At 45.6% G+C, this 20,268-nt stretch overlaps 1 protein-coding gene and 2 pseudogenes across 2 annotated transcripts in view; all 3 read right to left on the bottom strand.

Moving 5' to 3' along the window:
• Nucleotides 1-2,783: 2,783 nt before the first annotated feature.
• Nucleotides 2,784-2,901, bottom strand: LOC134933682 (5S ribosomal RNA; annotated as a pseudogene).
• A 195-nt stretch (nt 2,902-3,096) lies between these two features.
• LOC134953567 (5S ribosomal RNA) lies at nt 3,097-3,214 on the bottom strand (annotated as a pseudogene).
• A 3,025-nt stretch (nt 3,215-6,239) lies between these two features.
• Nucleotides 6,240-20,268, bottom strand: part of CHAF1A (chromatin assembly factor 1 subunit A) — a 566,913-nt gene continuing 552,884 nt past the window's right edge. For both annotated transcript variants that reach the window (XM_063915198.1, XM_063915188.1), the window contains one exon: nt 6,240-7,060. In XM_063915198.1, the coding sequence (XP_063771268.1) occupies nt 6,981-7,060 (80 nt within the window). In that variant the 3' untranslated portion in view covers nt 6,240-6,980. The remainder of the gene's footprint in view (nt 7,061-20,268) is intronic.

The raw sequence follows: 20,268 nt of genomic DNA, 5'->3' as shown, positions 1-20,268 counted from the left end.
ACAAGACAGCACTGGAATCACCACCCTACTTTCCCTCCCGCACAGACACTGAGGACGGTGACACGTCCTCTCACTACTCTCTCCAATTCCTTATATGGAATCCAAAACCCGCGAGAATCCAACAGCGGGATGATGCGTTTTGCCTCGTTCTGGTTTCCGAGTCTGGCGGGAAGTCCCGAGCCAGGCTCGGGACGTGAAGTTCGGTTCTTTGAGAACCGAATCCGCTGACCTCTAGTAGATTCTCATGTAGCGCACCTAGGCAGGAGTTCTATAGTACCTATACCGTCTGCATCTTCCTTGAGGCGACTACAGATTAGAAAAATTGAGACATGTCTCAAGTCCGTCTGTTCGCTCACATGCGCTATTACGAGACCAGCTATGGCCTCATCATGGGTAGCTAAAGCTATTGCATGCTGGGCGGATGCCCTGGAAGACAGTCTCCCCTCAGATACTACCGGGGACCAACTGTCCCACATTTCCTGTATCAGGAAAGCAACCTCTTATCTGGGAAGAAGCAGCATTGAATACTGGTGTTTTTGCTTCCAATGCGTTCCAGGTACTCTGGTTATGCTCATGGAAGGTGGATACTGATCTCAAGAAGGCCCTTGAATCCCTACCCTTCTCTAGGGACATATTGTTTGGCGCAGAGTTGGACAAGATAGTGGCTCCTCTGGCAGCTTCTAAAGCTGCTTTTTTGCCCTCAGTGGCTGCCCCAAAGCCTCAGACGTCTTCCTTTCTGACCTTTTGCCCCCAAGGTCAGGCTAAAGGCCAGTCCATTCCACTACAAACTAATTCACAAGACCGCCAAGCCCTGTTCTAAACAAGTTTTGGCTACCAGACATTCAGCCACCAAGTTTGACAACAAGCCCCCCACCTGATGGGGCGAGCCTCCTTCTGATCGATCCCAGGGTGGGAGGCCAACTTCTTTGATTTGAAACTTCTTGGCATCAGACCACCACAGATGCCTGGGTACGAGAAGTGGTCTCTCAAGGGTATGCCCTCACATTACTGAGGCGCCCCACCAGCAGTTTTTTGTAAAGGTCCTCGAACAGACCAACCGAGACCCTAGCTCTCCAGGGGGCTGTTCAATCTCGGCTGTGCTCGGAGGTAATCATACCAGTTTCTTCGGTACAGTGAGGGACTGGTTTTTACTCCCTTTTTTTGGTTCAGAAACCCAATGGTTCTCATCAGCTTATTCTCAATCTCAGGTCACTAAGCGAGCTCATCTGAGTATCCAGGTTTCGTATAGGAAACTCTCCACTCCATTGTCCTAGCATTGGAGACCGGGTTTTTTTTTTAATGACGTCTCTGGACATTCAGGATGCATACCTGCCTGTGCCCATTACTCCCAATCATCAATGGTTCCTCCAGTTTGCTGTCCTTTACCAACATTATAAATCTCGGGCACTGCCCTTCAGTCTGTCTTTTTTAAATAAATATTTTTATTGGAAAAATGGCGTATAAACCAATACAGACTACAAGAAAGTGATGTTACAGAACATTTTAAAATAATGCTCAGGGTATCACACAAGATACCAAATAAAAGGCACATCCATTGTACAAATTCCGACATTAATTTTCTATAAACTGAGATTAATAAGGACGGTAACATATACCGACACAAACTTGTAGAAAAAGAGATAGGAAAGAGAAAGGATAAAGAAGATAATAAAGAAAAAGGGAGAGAGAGGAGGAAGGGAGGAGGGGTGTGGATACCACCATGAAGATCCATAGAGTGAGGATGAGAGAAACATTCATCATATGTAAATATGAAAAATAGCAATACAACCCTATATAAGCATTAGTAGTACAACTCCACCATGATAAATCATACCCGAGAGATAGAGATTTTAGAGTAAGAGAACCATGGTTCCCAGATTCGCATATATTTATCTGATCTATCGCGCAAGGAAGCAGTAATTTTCTCCATCGTAGAAATATACCATATTTTAGTCAGTACCATGTTTATAGGTGGAGAAACTGATTTTTTCCAACATTTAGCGATCACACATCTGGTAGCGTGGAGAATTTGGAGAACGAGCTTATTAGCAATACTACTTAAAATCAGACAAAGGGAAGCCCAGCAAAGCCGTCCAGGGACCCAGGGCCACCTGGGAGGAAAGGATGGACCCAATAAGGGTTTCAATTTGATCCCAAAAAGGACGAATTTTGGGGCAGGACCACCAAATGTGTTTAAAATCTCCAATTTGACCACATTCTCTCCAACATAACGGGGAAGACCCAGGGAAAATCCTATTCAGTCTTGCTGGTAGAGGAAAGGGGGTTGTGGACTTGCACCAGCTTGAAGTATGTATGTTGTAAATGACAGTCAATATTTTGGTATCTAATAGATTTATTTTTCTATTATAAATCATAAATAGTACTGAGTTTTGGTGGTGCTCCCACAGATTTTGTAGTTCGACTACAAGGAAAAAAGCAAGAAAAAGACAAAATAACCTTGTGTGGAAGCACTCTTGGTAAATTATGAATGAATGATGAAGAGGAGAACCGTTTAGAGTCCTTCCTCTTGATGGAATGAGTAAAACTTAACTTTTATTAATGGGCTAAAAGTTCACTGTGGGGTGAACAAAAAAATATATATTAATAATGATAAGAATCTAGATTGCCATTGTAACAAATATGGTTCTAGATATAACAGGTGAAAATATTGTTGTTGTAATTGAGTGTATATTAAGGAATCACAATATGTACACGTCACAGAAAAGATCGGAATATAGAGTAAGCTCAAAAGAAAATGATACAAGAATTTCCTGAAAGAAAATGGCCCACAGCACCTAGTATTCCCTGGAGGTCTCCCATCCACGTACTGACCAGGCCATACCTGCTTAGCTTCCAAGATCGGACGTAATCGGGCGCATTCAGGATAGTATGGCCGTGGGCCAATTGGTATCAAGAAATACTGTTAGCGCTGAATAAGAGAAAGGTCTATAAGGTCTAATAAACCACTGAATCAGGTGGAAGAGTCAAAGGATAAATGCAGACTAATAGGGAAAATACTGAAAATGAAAAGCAGAATAAAAGTGTAGATGATATACGGAAATTTGAGTATGATATAAAAATTCTCCTGAAGAAAATGGCCCACAGCACCTAGTATTCCCTGGAGGTCTCCCATCCAAGTACTGACCAGGCCTTACCTGCTTAGCTTCCAAGATCAGACGTGATCGGGCGTATTCAGGGTAGTGTGGCCGTGGGCCAAATGAATCAGAAAATTAACAGACACAATTCTAAAATTCAGTAGTGGTATGGAAATTCTGAGTGAGGGAGTGTGTGTAGGTAAATACTGCTACTGTCTTTAACCGATGGTGCTATGAACTCGGTATGAGCAGAATGGCTGTCTCCCAGACTTTCTTCAGTCAGATATAGGGGTGGTAAATTGCAGCAATCTGATGTTAAACTGCTGGGTTATTGAGCAGGATAATGATCCTGTAATCCAGTTGTAAAAAGGCAAACCCTGAAAAGTTTTTTTTTTTTGGATATTCATACAGAGAAAAAAACCTTGTCTATTTTTTGCTGTGAGTGGCCAATATTGTCATATAATGTGCTGCATAAATGCAGTAAAGGCAGCAAAAAAAAAAAACAAAAAAGAGGAAAGAGTCTAAGTCCATGTAATGAATAGCAAAAAAGACAAGGAATATGACAAGTCTTTGCCCATATGTTGAACACGTATGGGTAACTGATATTGTAGTTCCTGGATTTCTCTTGCTGAAAAAATCACTTTCAATGATATTGATGTAAACTATGTATCAACAATGTTATTTGTAAGTTGGGCTGCATGGATACAATGTGAGCAGCACAACAAAAGTATCTTTTCTTTAGGTTGGAAAAATAAAATATAAATATATATGAGCTTGCAGTATAGTTCCGAAATGGCTGTATAAATAGAATCAATTCTGAATATAATAACGGAGCAAGTGCAGGGATAGTCAGACCAAATAGGTTCTGATGCGCTGCTTGGAAATGAACATATAATTAGAGGTTACCACTTTCCAATGTTGCAGATGTCCCAGCGGTCGGTGGCTGTGGTTTGTAACCGTGCTCCGTATTCTGTGACCGTGCGGCCGCCCGTTCCGGAGAGGGCGAAGCCGCAGTGACGTCACTAGTTGGGCGTCAGGTTTCCGACGTACGTTTCACCTGTAGGCTTGTTCACGGAAGCCCCGTGTTTTCTCACACTTGGTGATGCTTTAAATAGGATGTGCGGACCAATCATGTATTAAAGGGAAAATGTATTGCAGCTTGGTTTGATGGAGGCATTAATGAGATTAATTAAAGATTTGAACAAAGCAAACATGGGATGGGTGTTTTGATTGGAATGAAAGGGTGGCGGACAGACTTGTCAAGGTTGATAACCTGTAGTTACTAAATGATGAATCCAGGAGGATTTGTAGTATGGAGGGTAACAATGATATTGGGCAATTGTGTGTCCTATTGGGCAGGGAGGATTAGATAATGAGGGAAATTGGATGTTGTTTGTTTTAAGGTGTTGGTGAGTGTGGAGTGAAATAATGTTTGCTCATGTGGACGGTTGAGCAACTGATGAGAGGATAATAGATAACTGATATGGGTGGAATAAGAGTGATGGGTTGTGATAGGATGACATGTGATGGAGTGGTGAGAGGTGAAAGTGGACAGAGATTGATGTAAAAAGGGGAAAAGGGAGGAGAAATAAGACAAGTGAACATGTGACGTGTACATATTGTGATTCCTTAATATACACTCAATTACAACAACAATATTTTCACCTGTTATATCTAGAACCATATTTGTTACAATGGCAATCTAGATTCTTATCATTATTAACTTTTATTAATGGGCTAAAAGTTCACTGTGGGGTGAACAAAAAAATATATATTAAGTTTTACTCATTCCATCAAGAGGAAGGACTCTAAACGGTTCTCCTCTTCATCATTCATTCATAATTTACCAAGAGTGCTTCCACACAAGGTTATTTTGTCTTTTTCTTGCTTTTTTCCTTGTCAGTCTTGCTGGTACTAGATACCAAGTAGTATAGACTTTATAGGAATTCTCTTTAATTAGAGAAGAAATAGAAGACCGAGTAACATTTTGTCATATGATTTCCCATGAGGTTTTTTTTTTATAATTTTTTTTTACTATTTTTGGTGTCGTTCTTTTCGTAAAGTGACGGGGAACCCCAATAATTGCACCGTGTCCCCTCGCATGGCTCTCTGCAAGAGTCCACGTGGATCGTAAAGTATGAAAAAGTTAAAAAATTGAAGCATTTTTTAAAAACTCATGTTGACCTTTTGAACTGTCGACCTAGTGACCGTATCCCCATCAGTACCTCCATTCTATCTCCTAGAACTGTATGTATGGACTGCCAAGCGCACACAGGACCCTGCCTTACCTGCCTCCCCTCGTGCTCCAGTTGCAGTCCGGGGACGTTCTGTGTGCTCCTGTTAGCTAGGGCCCTGCCAAAAGTTCCCAGCCATGGGGTGTTGGAGGAGCAGCAGCGCTGGCGTCCAGAGTACTGCCTAGCGCTGCTTGTTCGCTTAAAAATAGTAAACTTAAAATCATAAAAATTAAGCTTGCCCCTACTGTTATAAATGGTGAACTAACCTCTGCTGGCACCAAATAAAAATGGAGGAGCCTGAGCTGCGGGCGTGGTATGAGGGAGAAGGATCAGTGCATCTTGGGAGCTAAAAAGCTTAACTGTTTGGTGCCTGATCCTTGTCTTCTCCATCATACCCCCGAGGTCATCCCTGTGGATGCCTATGGACCCTGAAGAACAAACATACAGTTCCACCTCAGACAACTGTTTAAGTTTCTTAGTCAGCGGTACCTTAAGTTAACCCCTGTTCTACATATAAGATTACCATTCTATAAAAACCTTATTCAGATTCAGAACTCAAAATATCCATCTCAATTTTGATCATTTATTTTTGGTACTTTTTAAACAAAAAAACAAACAAACATAAGAATAAATGTTATCTTAAGGCTTGCAACATTTGTGCCTTGAAAACCCAAACAAACTTAACATTTCTAGTATCTGCCATCCCCATAACAGGGACAGTTCTTGACTGTGGGTAAGTTGTTCAAGTGATGCAGGTTGAAATGGAGATTTGCTATTTAAAATCCGCTTATATTTGCTTATCTGGTGTATTTTGCTTTAATAAAGATCTTTCTGAGTCACATAATTTAATCAGTTTCATAAAAAGGTGGTCAAGTTACTATTAAAAAAATGTCTTTCCTATACACATTAATTAGTTTTAATTTAGAATTTTATTGGGGAGGGTGGAATGTAGATACCACACACATGGATACAAAAGTACACACACATACAGTATTATATACATACACAAACCACCTATGTAGGATCAGCCTCTAAAAATAATTTTATTTTAAATGCATTAAAATTTGTATCACTATCATGTCAACTATGGTGCATGCAGAGTGCTCCAAGCGGTTGGCATATAGATGGTGCACTGTAAATTTAACCTTCAACCGACACAGCTCACAGAAATTGCAGTACTGAATGTCACCATCTTCATAGAATCATCAATTCATCGTCACACATAACTTCACAGAAGATGTAAACATGGAAGTAAACTGGCTCTTCAGATGCTGGTAATGCCTCAGGAGAAGCAGCTAAGCGCAACACTCAATTTCAGTATGTGGCTATAAACCCTGGCATTATAATGTATGGAATTCAAGTTTCTCACCACAATCCTTTCAGTTTGAATGGATGCATTGCCTCCCATACAGCCACCATTGCATTCATGAAATCAGTGTTATGGCAAATTTTATTTGAATTCTGCTTTATTGGAGACATCTGAACTTTATAAAGTTTGTAAAAAAAAATGCCTGAAAGTCCAGGCTGATTTTTTCCAACTGTATATCACCTGCACTGTGATGTACAAATTTACCAAAAGGTTTAAAATATATATATATTTATAGATCTGTAAATCTATAGCTCTGTATAAAACAGGCTTTGTATTGCATTTTCAAGTTTGGATAGGAGCTGCAACAGTTTCTTCAGTCAAGTTGATCTCCATTGTGCATGATGAGCTTGGAGCATCTTCATCTAGAAACAGATAAAACAAGTGAATGACCAAATAATTAAAGTCTAGCAGGATTTAATAAGAAGCTGGAAATATAGGATTTTACTTACCGGTAAATCTATTTCTCGTAGTCCGTAGAGGATGCTTGGGACTCCGTAAGGACCATGGGGAATAGACGGGCTCCGCAGGAGATGGGGCACTTTAATAAAGCTTTGGATTCTGGGTGTGCACTGGCTCCTCCCTCTATGTCCCTCCTCCAGACCTCAGTTAGAGAAACTGTGCCCAGAGGATATAAACAGTACGAGGAAAGGATTTATGTAACCTAAGGGCGAGATTCATACCAATCACACCGTATAACTTGTGATAAACTACCCAGTTAACAGTATGAACAAGTAACATAGCCTCGGTTCAAGACCGACCAACTATAACATAACCCTTATGTAAGCAATAACTATATACAAGTCTTGCAGAAGAAGTCCGCACTTGGGACGGGCGCCCAGCATCCTCTACGGACTACGAGAAATAGATTTACCGGTAAGTAAAATCCTATTTTCTCTAACGTCCTAGAGGATGCTGGGGACTCCGTAAGGACCATGGGGATTACACCAAAGCTCCCAAACGGGCGGGAGAGTGCGGATGACTCTGCAGCACCGATTGAACAAACAGAAGGTCCTCCTCAGCCAGGGTATCAAACTTATAGAACTTTGCAAAGGTGTTTGACCCCGACCAAGTAGCAGCTCGGCACAGTTGTAGTGCCGAGACTCCTTGGGCAGCCGCCCAAGAAGAGCCCACCTGCTAGTGGAATGGGCCTTAACCGATTTAGGCAATGGCAATCCTGCCGTAGAATGCGCCTGCTGAATCGTGTTACAGATCCAGCGAGCAAATGTCTGCTTTGAAGCAGGAGCGCCAACCTTGTTGGCCGCATACAGAACAAACAGAGCTTCAGTCTTCCTGATCCTAGCTGTTCTGGTCACGTAAATCTTCAAAGCCCTGACCACATCCAGGGACTCGGAGTCCTCCAAGTCCCGTGTAGCCACAGGCACGACAATAGGTTGGTTCATATGAAAAGATGAGACCACCTTGGGCAGAAATTGAGGACGAGTCCTCAACTCTGCCCTATCCACGTGAAAAATCAGGTAAGGTTTTTATATGATAAAGCCGCTAATTCGGAAACACGCCATGCAGAAGCTAAGGTTAACAACATGACCACTTTCCAAGTGAGGTATTTCAACTCCACTGTTTTGAGTGGTTCAAACCAAGGTGACTTGAGGAAACTTAATACCACGTTAAGATCCCAAGGCACCACCGGAGGTACAAAGGGAGGCTGAATATGCAGAACTCCCTTCACAAAAGTCTGTATTTCAGGAAGAGAAGCCAATTCTTTTTGAAAGAAAATGGATAAGGCCGAAATTTGGACCTTTATGGACCCTAATTTTAGGCCCAAATTCACTCCCGTTTGAAGGAAGTGAAGCAGACTGCCCAAATGGAACTCCTCCGTAGGAGCAGCTCTGGCCTTATACCAAGAAACATATTTCCGCCATATACGGTGATAATGTTTCGATGTCACATCCTTCCTAGCCATGATCAGGGTAGGAATGACCTCCTCCGGAATCCCTTTTCCAGCTAGGATCCGGTGTTCAACCGCCATGCCGTCAAACGCAGCCGCGGTAAGTCTTGGAACAGACAGGGCCCCTGCTGCAGCAGGTCCTGCATTAGAGGAAGAGGCCACGGATCTTCTGTGAGCAACTCTTGCAGATCCGGATACTAAGTCCTCCTTGGCCAATCTGGAACAATGAGAATTGTTCTGACCCTTCTTAGTCTTATTAATCTCAACACCTTGGGTATGAGAGGCAGAGGAGGAAACACATAGACCGATCTGAACACCCATGGTGTCACCAGAGCGTCTACCACTACCGCCAGAGGGTCTCTTGACCTGGCGCAATACCTCTTTAGCTTTTTGTTGAGACGGGACGCCATCATGTCTATTTGAGGCAGTCCCCACCGATCCACGATCTGTGTGAAGACTTCTTGATGAAGTCCCCACTCTCCCGGATGCAGGTCGTGCCTGCTGAGGAAGTCCGCCTCCCAGTTGTCCACCCCCGGGATGAACACTGCCGATAGTGCGCTTACATGGCCTTCCGCCCAGCGCAGAATCCTGGTCGCCTCTGCCATGGCCACTCTGCTCCATGTGCCACTTTGCTCCCAGTTTACATGAGCCACTGCCGTGATATTGTCCGACTGAATCAGAACCGGTTTGTTCTGAAGCCACTCCTCCGCCTGGCATAGGGCGTTGTAAATGGACCTTAACTCCAGGACATTGATGTGGAGACAAGTCTCTAGGCTTGACCAGAGACCTTGGAAATTTCTTCCCAGTGTGACAGCCCCCCAACCTCGGAGGCGCGCGTCCGTGGTCACCAGGATCCAGTCCTGAATGCCGAACCTGCGACCCTCTAGGAGGTGAGCACTGTGCAGCCACCACAGGAGAGATACCCTGGCCCTGGGAGACAGGGTGATCCGTTTCTGCATATGTAGATGGGACCCGGACCATTTGTCCAATAGATCCCATTGGAAAGTCCTCGCATGGAACCTGCCGAAGGGGATGGCCTCGTATGAAGCCACCATCTTCCCCAGAACCTTTGTGCAATGATGCACCGAAACCTTTTTCGGCTTTAAAAGGTTCCTGACCAGGGCTATGAGCTCCTGAGCCTTCTCCACCGGAAGAAAAACTCTTTTTTGGTCTGTGTCTAGAATCAGGCCCAAAAAGGTCAGACGCATTGCAGATACTAGCTGGGATTTCGGTAAATTGACAATACAGCCGTGCATCTGCAACGTCTTCACGGACCGAGACACGCTGTCCAGCAACTTCTCCCGAGATCTCGCCTTTATAAGGAGATCGTCCAAGTACGGGATCATTGTGACTCCCTGCTTGCGCAGGAGCACCATCATTTCCGCCATTACCTTGGTGAAAATTCTCGGGGCAGTGGAAAGACCAAACGGCAACGTCTGAAATTGGTAGTGACAATCCTGTACTGCAAATCTCAGAAACGCCTGGTGAGGGGGGAAAATCGGAACATGAAGGCACGCATCCTTTATGTCCAGGGACACCATCCAATCCCCTCCCCTCCAGGCTGGCGATGACCATTCTGAGCGAATCCATTTTAAACTTGAACCTCTTCAAGTACAGGTTCAGGGATTTTAGATTTAGAATGGGTCTGACGAACCGTCCGGTTTCGGTACCACAAACAGGGATGAATAATAACCCTCTCCTTGCTGGAGATGAGGAACCTTGATTATCACCTGTTGAATGTACAATTTGTGAATTGCCGCTAACACTAGCTCCCTCTCTGACGGGGAAGCCGGCAGAGCCGATTTGAAAAACCGGCGAGGGGGCATGTCTTCGAATTCCAGTCTGTATCCCTGGGAAACAATCTCTATTGCCCAGGGATCCACCTGTGATTGAACCCAGACGTGGCTGAAAAGACGAAGACATGCCCCCACTTGATCTGACCCCCCCCCCCCGGAAAGCCCCAGCGTCATGCTGTAAACTTTGCGGAAGTAGGGGAGGACTTCTGCTCCTGGGAACTAGCTGAGTGCAGCTTTTTTACTTTGCCTTTACCTCTGGCAACGAAGCACGATCCTCGTACCTTCTTGTTTTTATTGGAACTAAAGGACTGCATTTGATAATGTGGTACCTTCTTAGAATGCTGCGGGGGAACATAAGGTAAAAAATTCGATTTACCGGCCGTAGCAGTAGAGACTAGGTCCGAGAGGCCTTCTCCAAACAACTCCTCCCCCTTGTAAGGCAATGACTCCATATGCCGCTTTGAGTCGGCGTCTCCCGTCCACTGTCGGGTCCACAAGAGACGCCTAGCAGAAATAGACATAGCGTTTATTCTAGAGCTTAGTAAACAAATGTCTCTCTGAGCATCCCTCATATACAAGGCAGCATCTCTGATATGCTCCATGGTCATTAGAATGGTATCCCTATCTAAGGTGTCCATCTCCGTAGATAAGGAATCTGCCCATGCCACAACAGCACTACAAACCCAGGCCGACGCCATGGCCGGCCTAACTATAGTTCCTGAATGTGTGTAAATGTGCTTCAGGGTAATTTCCTGCTTGCGATCAGCAGGATCCTTGAGGGAAGCAGTATCCGGAGAAGGCAGTGCCACCTTCTTGGATAAGCGTGTCAGCGCCTTGTCTACTTTAGGCGCAGATTTCCATTGTATCCGATCCTTCTGTGGAAAAGGATACGCCATGAGAATCCTTTTGGGAACATGGGAGTCTCCAATCCGGAGATTCCCAAGCCTTTTCGCATAATTCGCTTAGCTCAAATGAGGACGGAAACGTGACCTCAGGCTTTTCCCCTTTATACATGTGAACCCTCGTGTCAGGGACAGGGGGTTCCTCCGTGATATGCAAAACCTCGTTTATGGCAATAATCATGTACAATAATTTTGCCACCTTCGGCTGTAATTTTGCATCCTCAGTCGACACTAAAGTCAGTATCTGTGTCGGTATCTGTGTCAGCGACCTGGGATATGGGGCGCTTTTGAGACCCTGAAGGTCCTGGCACCACAAGGACAGGCACGGACTGGCTACCTGACTGATCCCTAGCTTCAGCCTTGTCTAATCTTTTATGCAGGAGATTTACATTTGCATTCAAGACATTCAGCATATCCACCCAGTCCGGTGCCGACGGCGACCTGACATTCAAGCACTCCCCCTCCACATTAAGCGAGCCTTCCTCATCAAACATGTCGACACACACGTACTGACACACTGCACACACCCAGGGAAACTTTTTCTGAAGACAGTATCCCCTGAAAGGCCCTTTGGAGAGACAGAGAGAGAGTATGCCAGCACACACCCCAGCGCAACAACCTGGAGACCAACACAGAATGCTTTTCCCCAGCAGCGCTGTATTATACTTTATCCGCCAATTATGTGGCCCCCCCCTCTCTTTTTAAACTCCCTTCACCGTGTGTAAGCAGGGGAGAGTCTGGGGAGCTTCCTCTCAGCGTTCTGTGGAGAGAGAAATGGCGCTGGTGAGTGCTGAGGGAGAAGCCCCGCCCCCTCGGCGGCGGGCTTCTGTCCCGCTCAAAATCGTGTAAAATGGCGGGGGCTCAATTATGTACATGTACAGTGCCCAGCTGTACATGTATATACCTATTTGCCATCTAAGAGGTGTTATTATTGCTGCCCAGGGCGCCCCCCCCCCTCGCGCCCTGCACCCATACAGTGACCGGAGTGTGTGAGGTGATGTGGAGCAATGACGCACAGCTGCAGTGCTGTGCGTTACCTCTGTGAAGCTGAAGGCTTCTGCCGCCTGAGACGTCTTCTTGCTTCTGTTCTTCTGGCTCTGTGAGGAGAACGGCGGCGTGGCTCCAGGGGTGGACGCCCAGGATGAACCTGTGTTCATCCCCTCTGAAGCTAATGGTGTCCAGTAGCCGAGGAAGCAGATCCTATCAGTTAAGTAGGTCTGCCCCTCTCTCCTCAGTCCCTCGATGCAAGGAGCCTGTTGCCAGCAGTGCTCCCTGTGAAAAAAGTTAAAATCCAAACAAAAATGCTTTCTGTAGCAAAGAACTCAAGAGAGCTCCCTGCACAGTGTAAAACTGAGGTCTGGAGGAGGGACATAGAGGGAAGAGCCAGTGCACACCCAGAATCCAAAGCTTTCTTAAAGTGCCCTATCTCCTGCGGAGCCGGTCTATTCCCCATGGTCCTTACGGAGTCCCCAGCATCCTCTAGGACGTTAGAGAAATACTGTATGTGCACTGCTGCTGAAACTACTACCAATTATTTAAAATACACAAGAATTTATTGAATTCAACTTAATCTCAAATATCAATGTAGTGTAAAATCATATTGTGACTGTAGAAAACCTCTCACCTGCCTGGTTGGTGCTAAATTAATAACAGTTTTGCGGTGAATAACCCAATATAAATTTGGTCTCAAAAGGTTACTGTGCATGTGGGGCTCAGAGTAGCCAGTAGGCCTTGTGCATATCCACTTCTGCTTCACTCACTTGTGCCCGCTCCCCTCTAGTATATTGGACAATATGCAGCCTGCACATGCAAAAAAATGTTTGGCACCAGCATAAACTTTGGACCCCAAGCTAGACAACTGGAATGGACTTAATTCTGTATTGGGTGGTATTATCTTGTCAAAAAGGTGTTTGTCACAAACGTTCTAGATACAGATGTGAATTTAAACCTAAACAGCGCTAAAATACATACTCAAGATATAAAATATATCTGAGGAAGAACCTATAAGGTATAAAACGCGTTAAGCAAGGTGAACCTGGGATCCCCATCCAGTCTGGTTGTATTTAGACTCCCCTGTGGTACTATGGACTCATTGGACTGAGACTACCCATTCTGGAACTTTTACATGTACTTGATTGAGGAAAAATCACCTCTCTTCATGTGAAAAGCTGCTGCCATCCACTCACCATCATATATTAAGTGCCTGTCATTTTCTACTCAAATGTGGATGTGTCTAAATATAATTTTTTTAATTATTGAAGACTGTGTTGCACTATATATATTCTATCTTCGAGGTACTTGTACCAGTTGGAATATTATGCATGAAAACCTAATGAATACCCTTTGAGTAAAACCGGATGTATTGGAACTGGTTGTCATAAAATGTAAGTACATTGTAAGGTTATATTTATTTTATATCTTGATAGCGTGTAATTTTATTTTAGCGCCATTTTGGTTTGAACTCACATATGTGCCTAGAAAGTTTTCTGGAGGATAAGCAAAAACTCTACTTTCAATCCTAGGCTGCTCTTTTTAATACTTATTGTGCAATTGTTCAGCGGCCTCTCCCGGTATTGCCATGCTACATGATAGAATTAAAATGCATTGAAATAGCTTTTATTGTTTTGTACAAGTAATGCTTTCCCTATAATGTTGCGATTTCCTTATTTAGGTCAATGTATACTTATTTTCGGATATTCTACTTTGATTGTATCTCCGACCAGTTTTGTTATGTTGTAATGTCTCAATAAAAATTATTATATAAAAAAAAAAAAAAAGGACTTCTTAAAAATTATGACTATTACACTGCACAATAACAATTACACAGCCATTTTTTTTTTTTTAACACTACAAGATTGACAGAACCTTGTTGTCAGCTAATGATTTCGCACAGGCATTCTCAACCGCAGTCCTCAAGACACATTAACAGTGCAGGATTTAGTGATATACCCAATTTAGGACGTTACTATAGGGTAAATTTACTAGGTGGCAGCAGGAAAAAAATAAGATTTTACTTACCGATAAATCTATTTCTCGGAGTCCGTAGTGGATGCTGGGGTTCCTGAAAGGACCATGGGGAATAGCGGCTCCGCAGGAGACAGGGCACAAAAAGTAAAGCTTTTTCCGATCAGGTGGTGTGCACTGGCTCCTCCCCCTATGACCCTCCTCCAGACTCCAGTTAGGTACTGTGCCCGGACGAGCGTACACAATAAGGGAGGATTTTGAATCCCGGGTAAGACTCATACCAGCCACACCAATCACACCGTACAACTTGTGATCTAAACCCAGTTAACAGTATGATAACAGCGGAGCCTCTGAAAGATGGCTTCCTACAACAATAACCCGAATAAGTTAACAATAACTATGTACAATTTATGCAGATAATCCGCACTTGGGATGTGCGCCCAGCATCCACTACGGACTCCGAGAAATAGATTTATCGGTAAGTAAAATCTTATTTTCTCTATCGTCCTAGTGGATGCTGGGGTTCCTGAAAGGACCATGGGGATTATACCAAAGCTCCCAAACGGGCGGGAGAGTGCGGATGACTCTGCAGCACCGAATGAGAGAACTCCAGGTCCTCCTTAGCCAGAGTATCAAATTTGTAAAATTTTACAAACGTGTTCTCCCCTGACCACGTAGCTGCTCGGCAAAGTTGTAATGCCGAGACCCCTCGGGCAGCCGCCCAAGATGAGCCCACCTTCCTTGTGGAGTGGGCCTTTACAGATTTAGGCTGTGGCAGGCCTGCCACAGAATGTGCCAGTTGGATTGTGCTACAGATCCAACGAGCAATCGTCTGCTTAGACGCAGGAGCACCCATCTTGTTGGGTGCATACAATATAAACAACGAGTCAGATTTTCTGACTCCAGCTGTTCTTGCAATATATATTTTTAATGCTCTGACAACGTCCAGTAACTTGGAGTCCTCCAAGTCACTTGTAGCCGCAGGCACTACAATAGGCTGGTTCAGATGAAATGCTGACACCACCTTAGGGAGAAAATGCGGACGAGTCCGCAGTTCTGCCCTGTCCGAATGGAAAATCAGATATGGGCTTTTGTAAGATAAAGCTGCCAATTCTGACACTCTCCTGGCAGAAGCCAGGGCTAGAAGCATGGTCACTTTCCAAGTGAGATATTTCAAATCCACCTTATTTAGTGGTTCAAACCAATGAGATTTTAGAAAATCCAAAACTACATTGAGATCCCACGGTGCCACTGGAGGCACCACAGGGGGCTGTATATGCAGCACTCCCTTAACAAAGGTCTGGACTTCAGGGACTGAAGCCAATTCTTTTTGAAAGAAAATCGACAGGGCCGAAATTTGAACCTTAATAGATCCCAATTTGAGACCCATAGACAATCCTGATTGCAGGAAATGTAGGAATCGACCCAGTTGAAATTCCTCCGTCGGAGCACTCCGATCTTCGCACCACGCAACATATTTTCGCCAAATTCGGTGATAATGTTGCACGGTTACTTCTTTCCTTGCTTTAATCAAAGTAGGAATGACTTCTTCCGGCATGCCTTTTTCCATTAGGATCCGGCGTTCAACCGCCATGCCGTCAAACGCAGCCGCGGTAAGTCTTGAAACAGACAGGGACCCTGCTGAAGCAAGTCCCTCCTTAGAGGTAGAGGCCACGGATCTTCCGTGATCATCTCTTGAAGTTCCGGGTACCAAGTCCTTCTTGGCCAATCCGGAACCACTAGTATCGTTCTTACGCCTCTTTGCCGTATAATTCTCAATACTTTTGGTATGAGAGGCAGAGGAGGAAACACATACACCGACTGGTACACCCAAGGCGTTACCAGCGCGTCCACAGCTATTGCCTGCGGATCTCTTGACCTGGCGCAATACCTGTCCAGTTTTTTGTTGAGGCGAGACGCCATCATGTCCACCATTGGTCTTTCCCAACGGGTTACCAGCATGTGGAAGACTTCTGGATGAAGTCCCCACTCTCCCGGGTGAAGATCGTGTCTGCTGAGGAAGTCTGCTTCCCAGTTGTCCACTCCCGGGATGAACACTGCTGACAGTGCTATCACATGATTCTCTGCCCAGCGAAGAATCCTTGCAGCTTCTGCCATTGCACTCCTGCTTCTTGTGCCGCCCTGTCTGTTCACATGGGCGACTGCCGTGATGTTGTCCGACTGGATCAACACCGGTTTTCCCTGAAGCAGAGGTTCTGCCTGGCTTAGAGCATTGTATATTGCTCTTAGTTCCAGAATGTTTATGTGAAGAGACGTTTCCAGGCTCGTCCATACTCCCTGGAAGTTTCTTCCTTGTGTGACTGCTCCCCAGCCTCTCAGGCTGGCGTCCGTGGTCACCAGGATCCAATCCTGTATGCCGAATCTGCGGCCCTCCAATAGATGAGGGCTCTGCAACCACCACAGAAGAGACACCCTTGTCCTTGGAGACAGGGTTATCCGTAGGTGCATCTGAAGATGCGACCCTGACCATTTGTCCAACAGATCCCTTTGGGAAATTCTTGCGTGGAATCTGCCGAATGGAATTGCTTCGTAAGAAGCCACCATTTTTCCCAGGACTCTTGTGCATTGATGTACAGACACCTTTCCTGGTTTTAGGAGGTTCCTGACAAGCTCGGATAACTCCTTGGCTTTTTCCTCCGGGAGAAAAACCTTTTTCTGAACCGTGTCCAGAATCATCCCTAGGAACAGCAGACGAGTTGTCGGCATTAACTGGGATTTTGGAATATTCAGAATCCACCCGTGCTGTTTTAGCACTTCTTGAGACAGTGCTATGCCCATCTCTAGCTGTTCTCTGGACCTCGCCCTTATTAGGAGATCGTCCAAGTATGGGATAATTAATACGCCTTTTCTTCGAAGAAGAATCATCATCTCGGCCATTACCTTTGTAAAGATCCGAGGTGCCGTGGACAATCCGAACGGCAGCGTCTGAAACTGATAGTGACAGTTTTGTACAACGAACCTGAGGTACCCCTGGTGTGAGGGGTAAATTGGAACGTGGAGATACGCATCCTTGATGTCCAAGGATACCAGAAAGTCCCCCTCTTCCAGGTTCGCTATCACTGCTCTGAGTGACTCCATTTTGAACTTGAACTTCTTTATGTACAGGTTCAAGGACTTCAGATTTAGAATAGGCCTTACCGAGCCATCCGGCTTCGGTACCACAAAAAGAGTGGAATAATACCCCTTCCCTTGTTGTAGAAGAGGTACCTTGACTATCACCTGCTGAGAGTACAGCTTGTGAATGGCTTCCAAAACCGTCTCCCTTTCGGAGGGGGACGTTGGTAAAGCAGACTTCAGGAAACGGCGAGGTGGATCCGTCTCTAATTCCAACCTGTACCCTTGAGATATTATCTGCAGGATCCAGGGATCTACCTGCGAGTGAGCCCACTGCGCGCTGTAATTTTTGAGACGACCGCCCACCGTCCCCGAGTCCGCTTGAGAAGCCCCAGCGTCATGCTGAGGCTTTTGTAGAAGCCGGGGAGGGCTTCTGTTCCTGGGAAGGAGCTGCGTGTTGCTGTCTCTTCCCTCGACCTTTGCCTCGTGGCAGATATGAATAGCCCTTTGCTCTCTTATTTTTAAAGGAACGAAAGGGCTGCGGTTGAAAAGTCGGTGCCTTTTTCTGTGGGGGAGTGACTTGAGGTAGAAAGGTGGATTTCCCGGCTGTAGCCGTGGCCACCAAATCTGATAGACCGACTCCAAATAACTCCTCCCCTTTATACGGCAAAACTTCCATATGCCGTTTTGAATCCGCATCGCCTGTCCACTGTCGCGTCCATAAAGCTCTTCTGACCGAAATGGACATAGCACTTACCCGTGATGCCAGTGTGCAGATATCCCTCTGTGCATCACGCATATAAAGAAATGCATCCTTTATTTGTTCTAACGACAGTAAAATATTGTCCCTGTCCAGGGTATCAATATTTTCAATCAGGGACTCTGACCAAACTACCCCAGCACTGCCCATCCAGGCAGTCGCTACAGCTGGTCGTAGTATAACACCTGCATGTGTGTATATACTTTTTGGGATATTTTCCATCCTCCTATCTGATGGATCTTTAAGTGCGGCCGTCTCAGGAGAGGGTAACGCCACTTGTTTAGATAAGCGTGTTAGCGCCTTGTCCACCCTAGGAGGTGTTTCCCAGCGCTCCCTAACCTCTGGCGGGAAAGGGTATAATGCCAATAATTTCTTTGAAATTATCAGCTTTTTATCAGGGGCAACCCACGCTTCATTACACACGTCATTTAATTCTTCTGATTCAGGAAAAACTATAGGTAGTTTTTTCATACCCCACATAATACCCTGTTTAGTGGTACCTGTAGTATCAGCTAAATGTAACGCCTCCTTCATTGCCAAAATCATATAACGTGTGGCCCTACTGGAAAATACGGTTGATTCGTCACCGTCACCACTGGAGTCATCGCCTGTGTCTGGGTCTGTGTCGACCGACTGAGGCAAAGGGCGTTTCACAGCCCCTGACGGTGTTTGAGTCGCCTGGACAGGCACTAATTGATTGTCCGGCCGTCTCATGTCGTCAAACGACTGCTTTAGCGTGTTGACACTATCCCGTAGTTCCATAAATAAAGGCATCCATTCCGGTGTCGACTCCCTAGGGGGTGACATCCTCATATTTGGCAATTGCTCCGCCTCCACACCAATATCGTCCTCATACATGTCGACACACACGTACCGACACACAGCAGACACACAGGGAATGCTCCTAACGAAGACAGGACCCACTAGCCCTTTGGGGAGACAGAGGGAGAGTTTGCCAGCACACACCAAAAGCGCTATATATATATATCAGGGATAGCCTTATAATAAGTGCTCCCTTATAGCTGCTTTGTTATATCAAAATATCGCCATAAATGTGCCCCCCCCTCTCTGTTTTACCCTGTTTCTGTAGTGCAGTGCAGGGGAGAGACTTGGGAGCCGTCCTGACCAGCGGAGCTGTGAGAGGAAATGGCGCCGTGTGCTGAGGAGATAGGCCCCGCCCCTTTTCTGGCGGGCTCGTCTCCCGCTATTTAGAAAAATTAGGCAGGGGTTAAATATCTCCATATAGCCTCTAGGGCTATATGTGAGGTATTTTTAGCCTTTATAGGTAATCATTTTGCCTCCCAGGGCGCCCCCCTCCCAGCGCCCTGCACCCTCAGTGACTGCCGTGTGAAGTGTGCTGAGAGGAAAATGGCGCACAGCTGCAGTGCTGTGCGCTACCTTTTGAAGACTGCAGGAGTCTTCAGCCGCCGATTCTGGACCTCTTCTGTCTTCAGCATCTGCAAGGGGGCCGGCGGCGTGGCTCCGGTGACCATCCAGGCTGTACCTGTGATCGTCCCTCTGGAGCTTGATGTCCAGTAGCCAAGAAGCCAATCCATCCTGCACGCAGGTGAGTTGACTCCTTCTCCCCTCAGTCCCTCGCTGCAGTGATCCTGTTGCCAGCAGGAATCACTGTAAAATAAAAAACCTAGCTAAACTTTTTCTAAGCAGCTCTTTAGGAGAGCCACCTAGATTGCACCCTTCTCGGCCGGGCACAAAAATCTAACTGGAGTCTGGAGGAGGGTCATAGGGGGAGGAGCCAGTGCACACCACCTGATCGGAAAAAGCTTTACTTTTTGTGCCCTGTCTCCTGCGGAGCCGCTATTCCCCATGGTCCTTTCAGGAACCCCAGCATCCACTAGGACGATAGAGAAATAAGATTTTAAACCTACCGGTAAATCTTTTTCTCCTAGTCCGTAGAGGATGCTGGGGACTCCGTAAGGACCATGAGGTATAGACGGGCTCCGCGGGAGACATGGGCACCTAAAAGAACTTTCTAGTACGGTGTGCACTGGCTCCTCCCTCTATGCCCCTCCTCCAGACCTCAGTTAGAGAACTGTGCCCAGAGGAGATGGACAATACGAGGAAAGAATTTTGTTAATCTAAGGGCAAGATTCATACCAGCCCACACCAATCATACCATATAACGTGGAATACAAATAACCAGTTA

Source organism: Pseudophryne corroboree, chromosome 1 (genome assembly GCF_028390025.1).
Source record: "Pseudophryne corroboree isolate aPseCor3 chromosome 1, aPseCor3.hap2, whole genome shotgun sequence".
NCBI lineage: Eukaryota > Metazoa > Chordata > Amphibia > Anura > Myobatrachidae > Pseudophryne > Pseudophryne corroboree.
The sequence above is the reverse complement of the archived record's forward strand: the minus strand, read 5'-3'. Positions and strand labels throughout refer to the sequence as shown.